The sequence below is a fragment of the Aythya fuligula genome, chromosome 26, assembly GCF_009819795.1.
Source record: "Aythya fuligula isolate bAytFul2 chromosome 26, bAytFul2.pri, whole genome shotgun sequence".
Taxonomy (NCBI): Eukaryota; Metazoa; Chordata; class Aves; order Anseriformes; family Anatidae; genus Aythya; species Aythya fuligula.
In genome coordinates, this window is record NC_045584.1 from 3994148 (window position 1) to 4009358 (window position 15211).

Below are 15211 nucleotides of genomic sequence, written 5' to 3' on the forward strand. Positions count from 1 at the left end.
GTACACATTGGCGCTAACCCTGACCCTGACACTTTTTTGTGTCAGGGTTAGGGTTACGGCTGTCAGCCCCTCTGTTGTTAGCTAGCCAAGTGGCCTCTGGTAGATTTATGTCCCAGTGTTTCCACACCCCAGCACCCAGTGCTCGTAACATAGTCTTTAACAGCCCATTGTACCTCTCCACCTTCCCAGAGGCTTGCAGGTGATAGGAGATGTGATACACCCACGGTCTCAAAGAGAGAATGCGCAGAGTCCTGTTGCGTGTGGGTTTGCAAAAAGGCTCCCCAGGGGAGTTCAGGTCTACCCAAAGGCTTCTGTTAGCACTTTCTGATGGGAGAACTTGGCAACGAACATGTTTTCTTGGGTCATACATAGGGTTAGGGTTATGGATGTTTTTTTTTTGGAAAGAGAGAAAGTGCAGAGTCAGAGCCTCCCTGGGGCTGCATTGCAGGGTCACCAAGACTGATCTGTGCAGCCCCATGCCCATCCTGGTGAGGCCGTAAGGAGCCTCTTGTCCCAGAACTCACCTCACTTGGCTCACACGAAGCAAGTTTCTGTGCACAAACAAAACAAAAGCCCTGGGATTTGTCCATCTTCGGCTCCAACACAAAACCTTCTGCCAGCTCTCCTGGAGGCAGTTAAGGAAAGCTGCCCTGGGAAGGCAGCATACATGGCTCGTTATCACAGAGATAGCCTGGGCCCTCCCGTCTCCTCCAGTAACAACACAACAGCCCAAAGTTTGTCTCACTTTTATTTACATAATTGCACAGCCCGTTTCCCCATGACACTGGAATGTGGCGGGTCAGAGACACTGATTTCCCACATTCACAAGCTGAACATCTCCTCTGGGAAGGAGGAGAAGAACTCAAAGAGTCACTATTGGGTTTTGCAGGGGCACATGCAACAACTCCAATTATCGGCAACTACAATAAAGACAATGAAGCAGAGTGAAGCCATGGCCGTGCAGCAGCACAGGGCCAGGTCCCATCTGCCCCAGCCAGGGACTTCTGGCTTTCACAGTTGCATATTTGGATCAACAGTGGGTTTCCTAGCCGGAACACTGGCTCCTTTAAGTCCTTACTATGGGAACGTGGTGTGGGAGTGCACATCCTTACATACCTGCCAGAACTAGATGCGTTGGAAGACAAAGCTCCTGGGAGGCAGCCAGGGCTGGGAAGGTTAAACCAAATCCCCAGATTTTTGTTGCAGCGGGAATGTCTCGGTGACACGGGTTTTGTTAGGACAGGCTGAGTGCAGGGGTACCTAGGACAAGGCAGGGTGGTGCTGCGGTGCCCACTGCCAAGGGAAAGGAGGCAGCACCCGCGTTGGATCTGCAGCTCCCTTCCCGCAGTGCAGCCAGCAGAGCCGGGGGCAGAGGGCCCACTGCATGGCCTCGGTGCACAGACAAACCTCCACGCAGGGGGAGCAGCAGGCAGGAGCTGGGGGCAGCAGGAACAGTTCCTCTGCACGAGCTGATTCAAAGCGAGCACTTGTAGGATGCTGAGGCTGGACTGGAGAGGCCTCCTCACTGCAAGCCTCCAAGAGCACTAGGGGCCAAGCCCCCACTTTGTGACAGCTGAAAGGCAGGGAAGGTGCCCAGGGTAAGCAGCAGAAGGGAACAGGCCAGACAGGGCCTAGCAGAGAGAGGGGAGCAGAGACACACAGCCCGGCTGTGCCACAGCATTCAGCCCGTGATCCAACGAGGCCCTCGTGCTCAGAGCAGAGACCTGCCCAGGTACACAGCTGCACAGGTGTTGCTGCAGGATGTGCTGGGGTACCACTGAGCCGCATGAATAACCATGGGACAGGAGATAAAAGGAGGAAAGCAGACACAGAGCCAGCCCTGGGGTTGGAGCAATCCTATTTGGAGAGAGGATACTGGCCACTGCTGCTCATGTCCACCAGGGACTTCCAGCCTAGGGTCAGGCAGAAGAAAAACAAAAAAAAACAAAAACAAAAACACAAACAACCAAAGAACAGGGGCACGCAAGGAAAAATATCCAGCTTTGCAGCTAGAAGGAAGCAGGAACAGCACGTGGTGCTGCGAATTCAAGAAATTACAGGCCTCAGTCTTGCAGGGCATCAACTGATCCACTTGGGATCAGGAAAGGAACTGAGGGACATGCTCTGTGACCACCCACTGCAAAGACACCCTTGGAGCCTGCCTCCTCCCTGCTTTCTACCCTCACTGCTGCGGGACCAGGAGCTGTCTCATGCTTGAGCAGCTGCACTCAGCAGAACAGTGCCAGTGCTGGCATCCTTACGGTCTGTTCTGCAAGCAGGGCTCGGGAGAGCACAGCACCAAACACAGGCATTGCCTGGCACAGCAGCGAGGAGCTGGAGAGGCACGGACTAACACCAAGCTCAGGAAGAGGGAGAGACTCTGCTATGTGCTAGAGACCTGCAGCAGATTGGCCAGTCTGGGGCAGAGGGGTTTGGGAGCTGGGCATGCTGGAAATGCAGGAGGATGAAGGAGGAGGAGGAAAGCCAGCCCTGCAAGGAAAGGGACCCGGAGCCTGCACGCCTCTGGGAACCAGTGAACTTGGGGTGTTTTGCTAGAGGACACATAATGGGCAGGCAGCGATTTCAGGGATGAATCAAATGACAGCAGCTCCTCTGCTGCCAAGGAATGTGCAAATAAAGCGCACAGAGACAGCCGAGATGTCCTGCCGAGAGCTGCAGAGCATGGCCTGTCCCTGGAAGGTATGTGGATAACTGACACTACAAGAGGTCCAGCCTCAAGATTGTGTAAGGACGTCAGCAAAAACAGAGACTCCTATTCTCAGCTTTTGGGGTTGGGAAAGAGCCTTTCTGAACCCTTTAAAAGCAAAAGGCAACGGTGGGTTTAGCTAGGATGAGCCGTCATTTCCCACCCTCAGATCCTCCATCTATCTACCTTTGTCAGACAAGCCAAGAGCTGAGCGCATCTGAGTCCTGGGGATGAGCCAGGATCTGCAGGGAAAGCATTTTGTGAGATCACGTCTGCACAGGAACAGATTTTCCGCTTTTGAAACTTATTTTGAAATCCTCAAAATTACAGTACTTTACAATACAAAATGTCTCCATTCAGTATTATGTCATTTTACTCCTTCTGGGATTGTAATAATTATTAAAAACACATAACTTTCTAGAAAGCACAGAAACACCACGAAAGAGACCAAAGAGTAACGGGAAAGGCTGCTGCAATATTATCAAAACCAATTTAGTGCAAAGGAGAAGGGACTTTCGAGAACGGTCAATGAAAAGTGTTCTTTATACGCTCATTTAGAGAAAAGGCATAGATTTAACCTCTGAATGAGATCAGGCTGCCAGCTTCTATACTGAAGCTTAGAACATCAACACAAAAGGACTGAAACACAATATTCATGGCCATTAAAAAATAATATTATATATAGATATATATATATATGTGAGAGATTTTCCACGTACGGTATTTAGTTATAGCAAAGTGTCCCTGCAGACAGGCGTGTTCCGCCATCTGGCTCTTTTGGGCCGTTTCACACGACAGACCTTTATCCTCTGTGTTTGCCATCGTACGAAGTACATGCCGACCGCGAAGTCCCTTCGGGTGGGACGACTGCTCCCTAGTGCCTCCATGGCTGCTGCGCTCCCTGCACGCGTGTGGGGGAGACCCGGCCCCTTCTGCTTCTGCTGGCCCCGGGGGGGCCGCCCTCACCCTGGCCGCGGGCGCAGCCACGGCTCAGACGGTGGTTTCGTCCGCGGTCTTCTTCAGGAGCTTGGCAGAGAGCAGGGAGTGGGGCACGGGGTGAGGGCTCCGCGAGGCCGGGATCATCAGGCGGACTTTCTGGTTGGTCCTTCGCCACTCCGAGTACAGCTGGCAGTGGTAGCGGAACGAGACCTGGCGGGCAACAAGGCTGGTTACAGGCGGAGGGCCGGGGAGACACGGAGAGCATCCACCCCGTGCAGGCTCTGCCCAGTTTTTGTCCCACCAGCACCCCCCTGACGAGGGACGCAGCCCTGACCCCAAAACGGTTTAGGGTACTCCGTCACCCAAGCCTCTAATGAGGAATAAATTAATTCGTGCTAAATGTATAAGCTTGGCGCGGCCAAAGGAGCTTTCTGGGCTGGATGGGACTGGAGGTGCCTGCAGCAGCCTGGCCCAGGGGCAGCAGCTGGCCCTGCAGTTTCAGAGCAGCCCTGCAAGGGGGAGCTTTGAGCTGCACTTTCCGCATGGGCTGCGCCTCTTGCCGTGCCCTTCTGCAATCACAAACCCCACCACAGACTTTCTCACAGCTCCTGCCAATTCCTTAGCTTTGAAATTAAATGTTTCTAGATGATTTTATTTTTTCGAGGAAGGAATAAAAACAGCATATATTTCCCTGCTGTCTATTTTCCTAGAAATTGCGGTAAAGAAAATTAAATACTGAATCCAGTCAGCCACTCATCAGAACCAAACTTTCTCATTTTGTAAAAGAAATGTGTCATTTTGCTGACAAGTAGGAAGCACCAGGAAGCAGATCGGGCAAGGGAACATCAGCACTCCCATTGCTTTTGTATGAGACTGAGACATCTGCTATGAGAGGCAGAGCTGCGCCACAGCATTGGGGTGATCCAGCCTACTGATCTGTGCTCCCCTTCTGCCTGCAGTAGAGGTACAACTGGGAATAAGGTTGTTTGCTTATAAACAAGAAGCAAATGGATCTTGCAGTCTTCAGAGAGCATGCAAACGAGGAGCTAAGTAATGCAAACCTCACGGAAAGACCCTGCTCCACAGGAAGGAGCTGCAAGCTCGGCCATGGCATCTCTTGCAATCCTCACGCTGATTACAGCACATCACCACTGACCGTGTAACAGCCCTGTGTGTCACACAGCCCGCAGTGGCACAGAGGAACTGCAGCTGAGTACAGTAAAGCTGAATAAAGGGGCTCCACTTCACATCCCTCCCTGTTCAAGGAAGTGGGAAGTGCAGCAGAAGCAGAGCAACTTGAGTCATGACGCATGATATCACTGAAAACATTTTTCCGTTTCCTCCAGATTTGGGGCAGCACCAGACTAGTCCCGGGACAGAGAAGACGGAAGCACTTCCTCTTAAAGTTTCCAATTTTAGTTTGGCTTTCTACAGAAGTGAACCTTATGCAGCCAGAGCTTTTCTTTCACATCTCCCTGCGCATTGCTATCTCTGTGTGTTTCGACAGCAGCATGTGTCCCACCAAAGGGAAGGCTGAAGCCCCAGCTCACCCTTCCTTGGCACCAGGATCTGCATGGGATTAGCTGCAAGGAATGTCCTAACCCCAGAGAAAGCTCTGCTTCTGAGAAATCAGAGCATCAGATGGCAGGCAGGTGGGCTGTGGCATTTTTACTGACTGCAGAACTGCCATCTTCTGGGGTCCCACCGCTTCTCCCCCAGCGACTGCACCCCTTCCCTTCCCGAAACAGTGCAAGTGGCTGGAGAAGGGTACTGAGCACATGCAGGGCTGAGAGGAGGAGAGCTGAAATGAGATTCAAACCCAAAAACCCACCTGATAACAGAACGTGAAAGAACTGAACTGGGAACAGAGGGAGGAGCCCAGCTGGGAGCGCTCACAGATACGTGCTGCACCACCAATGTGTGTTTGCTTTCCTGCTATTCTGGCCCTGCTCCAAGCTGTAAGCTCCTGGCTGCCTAGTTCAGCATGTCCAGAAGGAAGTACAGCGAGGCATCTGCGGGAAGCCCTTTCCCAGCACGGAGCAGTTAAACATCCAGGCAGCATCGAGTGCAGGTTCCCACTGGTCCCCAGCACCTCCAGCCCCAGCAGTGCAGCTGTAAAGCAGCGGTGGTGGGCCAGGGCAGGCTGGCCTCAGCTTCGTTCCATTCTGAAAATCTGGTGTGAGAAGTCAGAGGTCTCCCCGGGCTGGAGCATTCCTTGCACACACCCTTCCATGCTAACAATGCTTTTAAAATATTTTTGCAGGGATTTGTTCAGCTGTGGGCCACAAAGCGTGGAGGGATGTGATGGCAGATTCTGAAGGGACCAAACATTTTCCAGATTTTACTTTTCTCTAAACCACACGGGTGCCAAGATTGTGTTTCTGCTCTTTCTTGAAAATAGGAACAGGCACAGCAGCTGGAACAGCCAGCTCCAGGCCTCCCCACCCAGCCTCAGCCGCGCTTGGGCCCGCCTGTGCCTGGGCACACTACACCCTGGGGAACGTGACTCCCATGTCAATCTGGAAAGGAGATCACCAGGAAGTGGTTTCTCATTCCCAGACAGCTCATTTTTTAAGTGACAACTTTAACAGCTTCCATTTAAAGATAATTAAATGGACGTTCAAGAGAAAGAGCCCAAGCTTTTCTCACGAGGGGAGTCGCGCGGGCCAGCTGCACCGCAGCAGCGTGAGCCAAGACTTCAGCCTCACATTTTGAACAAGAACAAGGCCCCCGGGAGCAGCGAGCAGAGCCCTCTTCCACACTTACCAGCGTCCAAAGGACGTAGATTGTAAAAAGTGCTATAGTTAGTGCTATGAGTCCAATGGCCTCCAGTCGGCTGTTGAACTGCAAATGATCCTGGGCTCCACGAAGACACAGCCAGCCGGAGATTGCTGCCAGAGGAGTAATGAACAGGAAACACACCATGTCACAGAAAAGGGTCCTCTTCTCATTGCGGGGACCAGGATCCTTCAGCCACTGCGGGAAGGAAGGTGAGAAGGGCATCAGCAGCACGCAGGGCGCACAGGGGGCTAGCGAAACAGGACTGCTGCACCAGGAGGCTCTCACACGCTCTCTGCAGCCCATATGTACCCGCTGCATCCACTTAACTCACATAAACCATCATAAAAATAGGGCTAGAGCACATCAAGTACATTTTTAATAACCATCAAGGGAAAGGCAAGAGACAGCTGAAGAATACGTGGGAGGGAGGATGGCAGAAAACACACGAGCAGGCTGGGCTCCGCACTGGAAGAGAAGGCAGCAGGTAGCAGGCAGAGGGAGGTCTGCATGGATGAACAAGGAGCTCCTGGCCAAACTCTAACAGAACCAGGAGACCTGCAGAGAGTGGAAGCAGGGACAGAGAGCCTCGAGGGATATAGAGACACTGTCCGGTACAGCCAGGGATCACGTTAGGAAAGCCAAAGCCCTTTTACAATGAATTTTGGCCAGGGACATCAAGGGCAACAAGAAAGGATTCTATAGGTACATGGGTGATAAAAGACTGGGAAAATTGTGGGCCCTATCCAGAAAGACGTGGGAGACCTGGTCACCTAGAATATGGAGAAGGCTGAGGTACTCAATGACTATTTTGCCCCAGTCTTCACCGACAAGAGCTACAGCCACATGGCCTTGGCCCCAGAAGACAAAGGCAGGGACAATGAACTGCCCAGTGTAGATGGTGTGAGGCCATCTAAGGAACCTGAAGGTGCAAAACTCCACAGGACCTGATGAGATACATCTGCGGGTCCTGAGGGAAGCGGCAGATGTAGCTGCTAAGCCAGGATCCATCATATTTGAGAAGCTGTGACAGTCCAGTGAAGTTCCCACTGACTGCAAGTGGGGAAATAAAACCCCAATTTTTAAAAAGGGAAAAAAAGAAGACCTGGGGAACTACAGGCCAGTCAGTCTCACCTCTGTGCCTGGCAAGATCATGGGGCAGATCCTCCTGGAAACTCTGCTAAGGGGCATGAAAAATAAGGAGGTGATTGGTGACAGCCAGCATGGCCTCACTAAGGGCAGTTTGTGCCTGACAAATCTGGTGGCCTTCTACAAGGGGGTTACAGAATTGGTGGATGGGGGAAGAGCAGCAGACATCATCTACCTGGGCTTGTGCAAAGCATTTGACACTGTCCCCCATGATATCCTTGTCTCATAAATTGAAGAGACATGGATTTGACAGAGGGACCACTCGGTGGGTGAGGAATTAGCTGGATGAGGCCCTGGCACAGGCCGCCCAGAGAGGCTGTGGGTGCCCCATCCCTGGAGGTGCTCAAGGCCAGGCTGGATGGGGCTTTGAGAAACATGGCCCATGGCAGGGGGGTTGGAACAAGGTGATCTTCAAGGTCTCTTCCAACTCCAAACCCTTCTAGAATTGATGCAGGGGCTATGGGAAAGCAGAGCTTCAGGGTCATGGTGCCATCCCTGGGGCCTGAGCAAGCTGCAGCAACGCTGCTCATGGGGAGCCCCGCGCCCACCCGAGTGGGGAACACAAACACCCACGCACCTGGTCTGTCCACTGAGATGATGACAGAAGGGAAAAAATCTCTCTCTGCAGCAAATAAGAAACCAGGAGTTGAAAAAAAAAAGGCAAAAAGGAAGCGAATAGCTACCAGAAAGCTTTGCATCTGAGCAGGCAAAGTGGGACTGCAACCAAGGGGCTGCAGAGTCAGGCTGGCCCTTGAAGGAGAAGGTGATGTAAACTCATTTTCTTTTACGGAATATCTGTGCCCAAACCCTTGTCTTCAGGTGTAAAAAATTCCAATTCCCAGAGAAAGGCGTCGATTATTTCTAAAGAAAAATCAGCATGACTGTCAGGTCAGGAGGGAGGCAGAACTCGGTGTGCAGGGGGGAAGATCCCCCACCGCTCTCTCCCGGGTCTCAGGATCACTGTCACAGCTGCTGAAAACTCCACAGCTGCAAAATCCCCCAAACCTTTCCATTCTCACTGGCCACCACACGACGGGCAGGCAGAAGAGACCTGCCAGGACTACGTCAGAGCTGATCCTGCTGGGTTCCCTCCCGTTTGCAGGCTTGGTGGCCTTCCTCCCACACATTAAGTGATCCATCATGGGGACTGCACCTTGCTCTCAGTCATCAAGATGCTTTGTGAGTTTTGCAAGTGCTTCTTTCTTGCAGCACTCGCCAATGAGCAGGTAGCAGAAAGAGCACAGCTCTGCTGCAGGCAGGTTTCCCTCTGCAGACAACCTCGAAGCTGTCACTACTTCTAAGAGCCCTGACTTGCTTCCAAGTGTGGATTCTTTTCAGACAGTTGACTTTTACAACAGCAATTGTTCTAGTTTTCCTGGGATTATGTTATTTTCAGCCTTTCCTTTCCTTTTTTTAGAACAGCAAGTGACTGCCGTTCCTACCAATACCCAGAGCTGTTGCGGTGCATTTGGGTTTGGTATAGCTGGGCTGCTGGAGCCTTCCCTGTTTCCTGCACCAGGACTATTTGGCTTGTTTAGGATTTTTTGCTCAAAATCAAACCAAAACAAAACTGGAGAACGTGACCAAAAAGGCAGTCAGAGCAGGGAAAGGAATATCCACAAGAGATCCAGGGACAGGCAAGCAACATTGACCCGCAAGGGGAGCACGGAAGGATAACCACGGGTTGGTGCAGAGTTAAATAAGGAGAAAATCTGGCATGAGGGATGTCCAGTAGGATGTGGCAGAGCAGCAAAGGCAGGCTGAGAACTGCAGACGCCTCTCATTGAGATGGGAAGGAGAAGGGAGAGATGGCAGATCCGGGCAAGAGGCAGCAGCAGAGCTGCAGCGCTCAGGGCTGTGGTGGCAGCGTGCTCTGCAGATGTCTGCGGTGGGACACCAAGCTGGATGAGGCCAGAGGAGAGACAGGAGGAGTTCCAGAGGACATGTAAGAGTCTGGCTAGGAATTTCAGCTGGCAGGACTGACGGAAGCAGGGTGCTCATTCAGAGATGTGACCTGAAGCATCTGAGAGACCAAACAGAGCAAAAATGAGGGGAGCTGGAGAGTGAACTGAAGAGCACAGACGAGGTAAAGACCAAGCAATGCTGCAATAGGAAAGGTCAAGTTGAAAGCATTTTTAAAGTCACTCTGAGTAGGACTGGCTGGCCTGACAGCCAGAAGGAAATTCAAGAGCAGCCACAACTGTGGTTTGGACAGGAGGAGCTGGAAGAAGGGAGGCAGCCCTGCAAGTCACCCTCTGCGTGTCTCTGCAGAGGAGATTAGCGGTGATGAGCTGCGAGGGGAAGATAAGGACCACACACACGGTCCTGAGCAGCCCTGGAAGGAAGCGAGGGCGGATGGCAGCTCAGCTGCAAGGCAAAACTGCTCCTACACACAGGGCAAGGGCAGCCCCAAGCTCTGCACCCACCCGTCCGGGCTGCGTGGCACTAGGGTGAATGCTGAATTGTCCAGACCTGGGCTGAGAGCCCTCTAGCAGCAGTCCCAGAGCATCCTGTCCCTGTAAACAAGGACAGCTTGGGTCACTTCTGACCCCTGTACAATACGAGTAACAATAGGGCAAATTGGTATTTTATTGAATCTTACTCTATTTATATTCTTCGTAACCTTTGAAGCTCCCCCTTTCTCCCCAAGACAGGAGCCAAACATGTAAAGGCAGGAAGCAAATTAATTTCCTTTTGATGTAGTTGATTTACTCAGCCAATGTGCACTGACACAATAAAAAAAAAAGAATACAATAAGGCACCCTAAGGGCGCAGGGTTTCTGGCATAGCAGCAGCTTAATGCACATGGGACTTAAAATAAACCTTGTAAACAATCCAAAAAGTGGTCAGATTAAACAATTTTTGTAGGGAAAACTGTCAAGTAAACATGGGAAAGCAACAAAAGCACAACTTGATCTTCTTCCAGGCCAAGTCCAAAACCAATTGCCTCCGTGCTGCAAACAAGTGCGAGCCTGGAGGCAGAGCCTGACCTGGCCGCTCTGCCCACTTCGGCTATGAGCTGGCTGCCAGGACACCCCGCTAGGAACAAGCACCCTGCTTGCATGACAAGAGGTCCTCCTGCTACACACATGTTTTTGTCCTCCAGCACAATCCTGGGGCTTTCTCAGCTGTTTTTTTCTACTGGGATCAGCAGGGCTGTGGAGCGGAGCATCATTCTTGGACTCACAGCGGGGCTGTGCAATGATGAGTCTCTGATTTTTGGGTGCTCCAGTGCCCACGAAACTAGACTAAGCACCAGGTGATGGAAAGCAGGAGGAGGAGGGCACACAGAAAAAGGCACCAGCGTATCAGCAGCTGCTCTGGAAGCCAACGGCAGAGCTCACGGTGCATCAGAGCAGTCTTCCAGACAGTCCAGCCCAGCCCAGAGAGCTGGGTGACATCCTGCCACCTAGGAGCAGGGGCATGGACTGATTAAGGAGTGTCCCAGCGGGTGCTCGGGTCTCTCCCTGCCCTGCAGCTGGGCTACCTGCTCCGGAGAGCACCGGTCACAACCGCAGTAACCTGCTGCCTGTTCCAGCCATCGCTGCCACCACAAACAGGAAACATTTGGCTGCACGAAGCCACCTGTGTACAAAACATCCTGTGTCCTTCCCATCCACCACCATTAACCTGTGGCTGCTCGGGTGCCTGTTCCTTTCATCGCTGACCTGCTGCGTGGCTACGTCAGGCAGGAACAAAAAGCATGACCTGGATTCACAGGAGCACGACCAGCGCTGTCCTGCCCCGAGAATCGCGCTGATTCGAAAACCACAGCTCCAGCAGAGGGACTGTCCCATCCCTTCCCTGCAGGTCCGTGTTTAACAACTGAAACTCCTCACAGGTCACCAAGCCACCTGTGCAGCCCAGCAGGACGGTCCTGCTCCTGTTCCCAAGGCGAGGAACCTTTTCTGATGGAGCACCCAAAGGTCAGGGAGCTGAGGCCAGAAATGCCCCCGGCCCTGTACGCAGGGCAGTCAAGTGCCACGGAACAGCTGACCCTCCTCAGCCTCCTTTCCCTGCTGCACAGCCAGCTACTGCTGATGCTCCACAAACCTCCAAAAGCTGAATCTCTCTCGAGAGGGACCTGAGAACCCCTTCTCCACACCCTCAGCCCAGCTCCAGCTGCAGGGAAGCACAGGGCAGGGAACAGGAGTGGCACGCACGGCACTGCAGGAGCGCACGGGACAGGAACCGACTCCAGCCCTCAGCGCTCCTCGAGAAAAGGGCCACGCAACCATTCTGCAGAGCTGCAGCTCACCAGGACCCCTCCTTACACACCAGTGTGTGCTTCTGTGGTTTGCCACCACGGGAAATGCCACGCCACAAAACGCACAGCTATGGGATCACGGCACCGCCAGCAGCTGCACCCCAGAGGAGCCCCGCTCCTAGGGATCCTCAGAGCACAAACAGGGCTGGACGATGCAGTGAAGGCAGAGATGTAAGAAAGATGCTGGTGCCGGTAACTGCCAGGAGAGCAAGGATGAAAATTCCTAGTTTTGGCCTCAAAGAGGCCACTCTGGGTCCAGCAGAGCAACGCCAGGGAGCGCACTGAGAAACACCGAGAGGATCGAGGGTAGGAGCTGGGAAAGAACATCTCCAGACAGCACATGCAAGCAAAGAGATGAAGGAAAACATGAGAGAGGAACAAGACTCAGCTGAAGGCAAGTGATTTGTTTTATTTTTACTAGGTGCTGGAGTCTAACATCAGCTTGCACTGAGAAAGGAGAGAGACCACAGCAACAAGTTGGGGAAGGGGACAGAGGAACGTGGAGGAGATGGAGAACGGTGCAGTGAGTTCAGCAGAGGAGTTCGAGGAAAGCAAAGAAAAAAGCCTGTCTGTGAGGAAGATAAGGCTGGAGGAAGGGTGGGGAGAGCTCACGTCACATCTCACTTCTCTGAACTGGAGGAGGGGCAGTGACCGCTGCGCTGGGCACCGTGCCCAAAAGCAAAATTTCTTTTCCTAGTTATAGAAGCAGGGCTAAATAGGAACATCACCACTGCTCCCTGCAAACCTCATCCTGCTTGTAATGGAGATATTGCATCAGCACCTCACAGCTACAGGAGACTTGTGAGAGGAGCAGAAAGACTGCACGTGGCAGACCCACGGAGGTGTCCTGGGCTACAGCATGACCCCACATTCCAACAAACGCCTCTGAGAACGTGTAACAAGCTTTGCAGACAGCGGTTGTGTAAGGAAAGCACGACTTCCAAACGAGACAAAACAAAATTCACTGACCTATATAAAGCATCCAGCTTAAGCAAGCCAAAAGCATTAGCAATCAGTGAAAAACAAACATCTTTAATCGAAATTGCCTAATAGAACACAAACAGTAGGAACAGCAACAAAAAAAACACTTGTCAGTCTCCCGTGGTGGATAACACACTTGGAAAGAACTGTTTTGCAGAAGCACAGGGACAGGCAGATATTACCAACGCTGGCATTTTGAAATAAAGCACAGTGACACACACATTGCAGGAAAACACCAGCTCTGAAGACATGGATGGGGAATTCTCTTGAGGCTCCACCATGAGACCTGCCTGCAAGGACAGAAATATGGGGAGTGGTTAAGCTGCTCAGCGGTGACAATATGAAACAGTCCTTGGCTGATTCACCAGAGAGGTGTTTTTTGTAATTAGCGAGCTGTCTCATATAAGTTTTGCTTTAGCAATGGCATTAAAGGCTTAGAGAGGCATTATGAAGAAGTCATGCATAACACTCATTAGCTTTTGCTACCAGGATACGTTGGCTTTCAACATCCCGGTAATTTTAGCAAAGCCAGAGCTTTGGCCCCAGCACCAAAAACACACATCCACTCGCAACCGAGCCCTGTCATCCTGTTCCTCTCCCTGGGACTTAAATGATGTGTGGACAGAAACGCATCCTTCCTCTTTCACACGGGCTGACGTGTTGCTGGGATTAAACGGCTGCTGCTCCGACACCTCCCCGAGCTGCCAGCCCCGGCCATTTCCATGCAAAGAGCTCGCCGTGCACACAGGGTTGTCCAGCAGAAGGGATGAGGCTGAGGAGGCAGCACGGGGAGATGAGAGATGGGACCCGAGGGTCAGTGCCACGGCAAAATACACATGGCAAAGAATCCACGGAAAGGAAATACTTCTGCTGATAATCGGAGAAAACAAAGAGGGAACAGTCTGAAAACAAAATCAGGCCAGAAGGGCTCAGGAACAGGGACCAACCAGGAGACGTGCAGAAGGGCAGCACTTGCTTGTGGCCACAGAAACAAAGCCACAGCATCACCTTCGATGATGCTTTCTAGAAATGCATGATGCATCAGATCCAGTACCAAATACCCCAATCCATGCAGTCCTGCCCCAAATCCTAGAGGACAAAATCTTCAGCAGAGACAGCACCTTGCAAGAGAGAACTGGATTGTGATGGATTGAACTGCAAACCAAAGAAAGGGGTTTATGTGAAAAGGAGAATGCTACGAGGTGGGACATATACCCCTGTACAACCAGCTGCCTGAAACAGCACTTCTCTTGGCTCTGTCTAGAGCCAGAAAAAGCCAGGCACCTCCAGACAAGCTGACCCACCCTAACCTAGGTTTCTAAGGAGGTAGGAATGAACTGGTCACAAGAGGCATTTCCTTCTCTCCAGAGACTATGGGATTCTAAAGAATAAAATGGGGCTGAGGCAAATTTAAGGTGGACAAAGCTAGGGCAAATAAACCCAACCTTGCCTGGAGGATTGCGTGACCATCCATGGCCTGAGGGAAAGCTGTTTAGAATGAAGCAGTGCTACGCTTCCAAAGGGCTGTGCTCCTCCTTCCAAAACGCTCTGGACACCAGAGATATGGGTATCTTCAGAAGATGGCTCCTTTCTGTGTCTAACCTCTGAAAAAAAAAAAAAAAGCAGAAACTACCTGTTCCAGGAAAGCTGCATGCACTGCAACTTGCAGTTTGAATGCTTCACCGGAACCCCTGCTGCTGAAGCCTTCCAAGAAGCACACACAGCAGCCTACTCCAGACTTCACACCCGTGTCGGCCACGCTCGCTAGCCTCACAGATTTAGGTCACTTCCCTGCAGACACACAGATGCACATCAAATTAACGTTAACGCGGGGATGCTAAGTACTGGCAAGCCGTCTCTCTCCAAGGCTCTGCAGTCTCATTGCCTGCTGGGGACATGCTCCTCATATGACAACCCTGCTCTGCAACCCTCTCGTGCCAGAGGGGGTTTCAAAGAGCCAAGCAGGAGCTGCCCCAGCCCCGTGCAGCACAGGCACCAGCTGGCAGCACCCTGCACTGCTGGCTGCCCACCCTTCCTACGCACCCAGGGCTGCTGATCGACTCCCCATCTTTACTCACAGCGCCTCACACGTGCTCCCAAAAAAGCATTCAGCCCCGTAGTCTGACAGCAGAGCAGTCAACAAAAGTCTTCTGTGCTTTTTTCAGCTTTCCACTAGCTTCTTAGTTAAAAAATAACTGAATGAGGCTGAACTGCAGGAGGTTTCCTCCCCGCACCCACGGGCCAGCCCATGGCTGCCAGAGCTGGCTCAGGGCTCTGACAAGTCCCCCACTGCTGGAGGAGAGACCAGGCATGCTGGCAGCAAACACTGTTACTATTTTAAGATTGAACAGCCTACAACATAAATAAATGGCTAGTTAAAGAAAATAAAA

The 15211-nt window shown here is 52.1% G+C and overlaps 1 protein-coding gene across 2 annotated transcripts in view; it reads right to left on the reverse strand.

Moving 5' to 3' along the window:
* Positions 1 to 730: 730 nt before the first annotated feature.
* MARCHF2 (membrane associated ring-CH-type finger 2) overlaps positions 731 to 15211 on the reverse strand; it is a 34533-nt gene continuing 20052 nt past the window's right edge. For both annotated transcript variants that reach the window (XM_032203786.1, XM_032203787.1), the window contains exons 4-5: positions 6413 to 6622; positions 731 to 3856 (exon numbers count right to left, since the gene is read on the reverse strand). In XM_032203786.1, the coding sequence (XP_032059677.1) occupies positions 3698 to 3856; positions 6413 to 6622 (369 nt within the window). In that variant the 3' untranslated portion in view covers positions 731 to 3697. The remainder of the gene's footprint in view (positions 3857 to 6412; positions 6623 to 15211) is intronic.